At 45.1% G+C, this 4,687-nt stretch overlaps 1 protein-coding gene across 1 annotated transcript; it reads left to right on the top strand.

The window, feature by feature from the left end:
- The first annotated feature begins 764 nt into the window (after positions 1 to 764).
- Positions 765 to 2,776, top strand: LOC147005030 (actin-related protein 3B-like). The gene is made up of 3 exons (XM_085836134.1): positions 765 to 896; positions 1,487 to 1,570; positions 2,286 to 2,776. The coding sequence occupies exons 1-3, from the start codon at positions 798 to 800 to the stop codon at positions 2,379 to 2,381; spliced, it is 279 nt and encodes a 92-aa protein (XP_085692260.1). The 5' UTR covers positions 765 to 797; the 3' UTR covers positions 2,382 to 2,776.
- Positions 2,777 to 4,687: the final 1,911 nt, after the last annotated feature.

Genomic DNA, 4,687 nt, shown 5'->3' on the forward strand with positions numbered 1-4,687 from the left:
CCCTAGTGACAGAGACAGATAGCATGGTAGAGCTCTGAGGAGAGTCATCCCACAACGCAGGAGTGTCACCCTTAAAGAAAGCAGGAGCCCATCCTAGAGCCCACTTTAGGGGACCACAGCCAGAAATGCAGATTGGGGTCACCCCAGATTCCATGTTCCAATGTGGAAGCATTTTCAGAGTTTTACAGGATGAAGAAAGTTATAGGTCAAAACAAGTTCAAATGCATTGGTGGGCATGTAAGAGAGGCAACTAGAGCAAGATGGGGGAGCCTTTCTGTAGGCCCCAAATGCTATTCGTAGACTGTCTTAACTTTTGGTTTGGCGGAAACTCGGGATCTTCTAGGCTGATAGCTTACTAAGACTTTTATACATTAGTCAAAGGATGTTTGTTCTGACACAGAGGTGGACAAGGAATGGCAATTCAGGGGCTAAAGCTAGCCTAAGATAGGCAATTTGCTTCTCGAGCTGCAAGTCCCAGCCTCCCCATATCTCTGCAGTTTGTAACCAGTCTTTGCAAACACAGCAAACCTGTGCTTTCTGGCTGGTGGTGTCAGCTGAAGGATTCCAGGGGACTCAGTGCAGGGAAGAGGAGAGGGTGTGGGAGAGTTGCTGCAGGCAGCCCAGCAGCAGTCTGCCTTCAACTCCGACAGGGGGCGCTCATGCTGCACAGTGTGTTACTTACATAAGTCATCCTGCTGTAGGCAGAGACTGGACCATCACAGGCACTCAGTCTCACCCAAGGCTGTGCACTGTCCACTTTGGTCTTTCAGAACGTCGTTCTTTCTGGAGGCTCCACAATGTTCAGAGATTTCGGACGTCGTCTGCAGAGAGATTTGAAAAGAGTGGTGGACGCCAGGTTAAAGCTGAGCCAAGAGCTCAGTGGAGGCAGGATAAAGGTAGGAGGCTGTGTGCCAGCCGCTGTGGGGGTAGAGCCAAGCTTCACTGGGGGGGGGTAGCCGAGGGTTGATGCTGGAATTCATGGGAGGTCGTCCTTAAAACCACCTGGGTCAGTCAGGCATCAGTGTGTGTGACCAGGGTGGTGCAGAGACAAGATGGGCTTGTGGTGAGGAAATGTTCTCATTAAATGGAAAAAAACTGCTGTGCGTGGGGAGCCAGGCCATGCTCATCCAAGACCACAGCTCTGAGCTGCTGGGTGCTGTCTGGGCTTCTCCCTGAGGTGGGCTTTGGTGGGGAAGAGAACCTACGGCAGTGAAGGTGCCCGGTGCAGTGTTTGTTTTGTTATAGTGTTTGGGGGTTCACTTTGTTACTGGCCTTGCTACACCCTGTGATTTGTTTGAGGGAAGCTATTGGTTTGATTAATTGTGTGTTTTAGTATTGGAAGAAGGGGTCTCCTGAATCTGTGGGCTGGGCCTATAGCATGACTGAGGCCATCACCGGAGGAGTCACTGTCTATCATGGACACACTGCTTGGAGGATGCACTGTGCAGACTAAATGCAGACTAAACGCAGTTGCTTTCTTTTTCAGCCTAAGCCTGTGGAGGTGCAGGTGATCACTCACCACATGCAGCGCTATGCCATGTGGTTTGGAGGCTCAATGCTAGCCTCAACTGTAAGTCCCTGATCTCTTGTCATTTGTGCTTTCCTATTGAGTTTGGATAAGTATTGTCTACAAATGTGAAATAGCATGTGTTCTGTTTGCATGGCTTTAAATATGCAAAACAAATTCTACTTGATATAAAAATATTTTAGTCACTTAAATTGTATGCTTTATTAACAAACACGGTGGTGGCACATGCCTTTAATCCCAGCATTTAGGAGGCAGAGGCCAGCCTGGTCTACACAGTGAGTTACAGGACAGTCAGGGCTACATAGAGAAACCCTGCCTTGAAAAGAACAGCAACCAAAAACAGAACAAAACAAACAAACAAACAAACAAATCACCCCACTACTACCATCACCACCACCAAAAACCAAAAAAAAAAAAAACCAAAAAAATCCACCCTGCTCATTGTCCCTTCCATGTGGTTATTTTATTTATTAATATTCCCCCCCACCCCCAGAGTTTGTTAGCAGCCATTTTTAGTTCAGGTTGACACATTTTTGATCCCAGTAAGGGAAACTAAGTAGATTTGTTGTTGCTTTGTAAAGTTGGGAATTGCTGAGTGAATTTTAAAAAGCGAAGTCAAGTTCTGCCTGGTTTGTTATCAGATCAGGTGTGGTACCATGATTGGCAGAGACCCTTGGATAAGTCCCTCCCATTTGCTCAATGTTTTCCTCTTCCCACCTGCTCATCTTCTTCCTCTTTCTGGCTGCTCCTCCTGCAGCCGGAGTTCTTTCAGGTCTGTCACACCAAGAAGGACTATGAGGAATATGGGCCAAGCATCTGCCGTCACAACCCGGTCTTTGGAGTCATGTCCTAGTGTCTGCATAGGAGCGATTGTCTGACATTGTCCTGTTGGGGAATAAGTGTCCTTCAGAACCCAGAGCAGCCACGGCTCCTGTACATAGCAGTGTGGAATGGGTGTGTGAGCAGCGTGCTTTCATCACCAGTGGGGCCGGGCATGGTCTTCCCAGTAAAGCCATTTATCCGGTATGACTGTTCGTGGTCCTCCTCCCGGCCCCTCCCCTCCTGCCCCTCCCACTCTCTTTCCTTTCTACCCGAGCTTCTAGTCAAGTGTAGCTCTGAAGGAATCCATGCAACTGTAGAAGCTACTAGAGGATGCAGTGGATTCTCCAGGAAAGACTGTAAGGTGGGGGAACCCTGGCCTTCCCAGCCTATTTTTGTAAATAAAATGTTATAAACTTGAAATACAAATTGATGTTTATATTTCCTATCATTTTGTATTTTATGGTATTTGGTATAACCAGCTAATGCTAAGCATGAGTAGTCACAGAGTTCATGGATGTCAGAGTTCTGTAATAAAGTACTTGATTGTGAGGCATGTTCTGATGTGTGTACAGGCTTTATGCCACGTCTGCTGGGAAGTGATTACATGTTGTTGGGGTGGTGTGACATCTGAGCACCAACCGCTGTTGAGTGAGAGTTGCTACAGATGTATCTAACTTCCTGGAGCTGCTTTATAGAAGACAATGGTTTAATGTTGTTGAGTGCGGGATGAAATACTATTGCACTGTTGTAATAAAGGCTGCTAGAATCTTTATAACTGTTCCTTGTGGTCACTTTTGCCTCCCCATTCATTCAGAGAACCTCAGACTCTATAGGTTTGCAGACAACTGATGATTGATACTGTGTGTGTGTGTGTGTGTGTGTGTGTGTGTGTCTTAAAAGTGCCATCAAGCCTGGGTGGACAGCCTGTCTGTTGTGTTTGGACGGTGGTGTGGACATCCTTGGGGTGTCCAGGCTGCTTTCTTAGGAAGCATTCAGTGCTCTGATGTCTGCTGAGTGACTCCTCACTCAAGTGTAGGTTAGTAGATCCAAAGCTCTCCCTTCTCCCAGAATCCTTGTTATTTTAAAAATTGTTGTTATAGTCCTCCAAGTTGTGAGGCATGTTTTTCTCTCAGACACAAGTTTATTTTGGAAACTTGAGCTTTGAGGCCTCCTATCTCTCCACATTTGATTCTTCCTGTCAGTAATTCACAGCCATCCTGAATCTGAGAATAGTCAATGATTCTGCGAACCAGAGAGACTACATCCAGGGAACTGTAAATAATTAAAAAAAATATTAGTTAGTGTGTGTGTTTACACACACGTATGGTCTGTATTTATGTGTGTGTGGTGTATATATCTGTGTGTACATGTGTTCATGGTATGTGTGTGCATGGTGTGTAAATGTGTGTGTGTGCAGTGTATATATGCATACATGTGTATGCTCAGTGTGGTGTGTATAGATGTGTATATGAGTGGTATGTATATGTGTGAGCACAAGTGCCAAGGTTCCCACATGAAGGTCAGAGACAACTTGATGTAGTTGGTTTTCTCTTCTTTCACCTTCACTAGGTCTGGGATTGAATCATGTCTGCAGGCTCGCATGTGCCTTTTCCAGTGGAGCTGTCTTACTGGATCCTTGTGTAACTTTCATTGTAGCATAATTATTCTTACTCTAAAATGGACTTTATTATTTTAAAATACTTAATGAATATTTATTACATGAATATACATTTCATTCACTTTGCTTGACAATGTGCTTTGGAGTGTTCACGTGCATATATATATATACACACACATACACATATATATATATAATATATACACACACACACAAAACTTTGTAATACTTGTATGCTTATAATCTCAGCATTTACCTTGCAGAGGGAGGAGGGTCACTACAAGCTTGAGGTCTGCCTGTGGGTTTTAGGTCAGCCAGGGATATACTTGGTGTTTGGGATGGCTCACTGAGTAAAGGCTGTGTTGTACAAGCCCAGCAACCTGAGTCTGATCTCTAGCACTCATAGTGCACAGAAAGAGAACTGAGATTCCACGGTTGTCCTCTGACCTCTATCTATATGCTGTGATATATATGCTAATATATGCTAATGTGCATACACATGTACACTACTAATAAAATGTTCCCCACAGTTAAAAACAAAGCAAAACCCAACATACACACACACACACACACACACACACACACACCACACACTGTCTGTGTGTGTACATACACACACAGACAGTGTACTCATCACAGTCATGTGTGGGCAGCATCATCTAATACAAAGCCAGCTTAGCAGGAGACTGTTGAGTACACACGGGTGCTGTGCAGATAGG

The sequence above is a fragment of the Mus caroli genome, unplaced genomic scaffold (genome assembly GCF_978045245.1).
Source record: "Mus caroli unplaced genomic scaffold, Mus_caroli_1 scaffold_4, whole genome shotgun sequence".
Lineage (NCBI taxonomy): Eukaryota > Metazoa > Chordata > Mammalia > Rodentia > Muridae > Mus > Mus caroli.

What these genes read in the sequence shown, in the direction of transcription:
- LOC147005030 (XM_085836134.1), top strand. Translation starts at nt 798, where the DNA reads ATGTTCAGAGATTTCGGACGTCGTCTGCAGAGAGATTTGAAAAGAGTG. An exon ending in TCAGTGGAGGCAGGATAAAG is followed by an intron (nt 897 to 1,486) that starts GTAGGAGGCTGT and finishes TTTCTTTTTCAG; the next exon opens with CCTAAGCCTGTGGAGGTGCA. An exon ending in GCTCAATGCTAGCCTCAACT is followed by an intron (nt 1,571 to 2,285) that starts GTAAGTCCCTGA and finishes CTCCTCCTGCAG; the next exon opens with CCGGAGTTCTTTCAGGTCTG.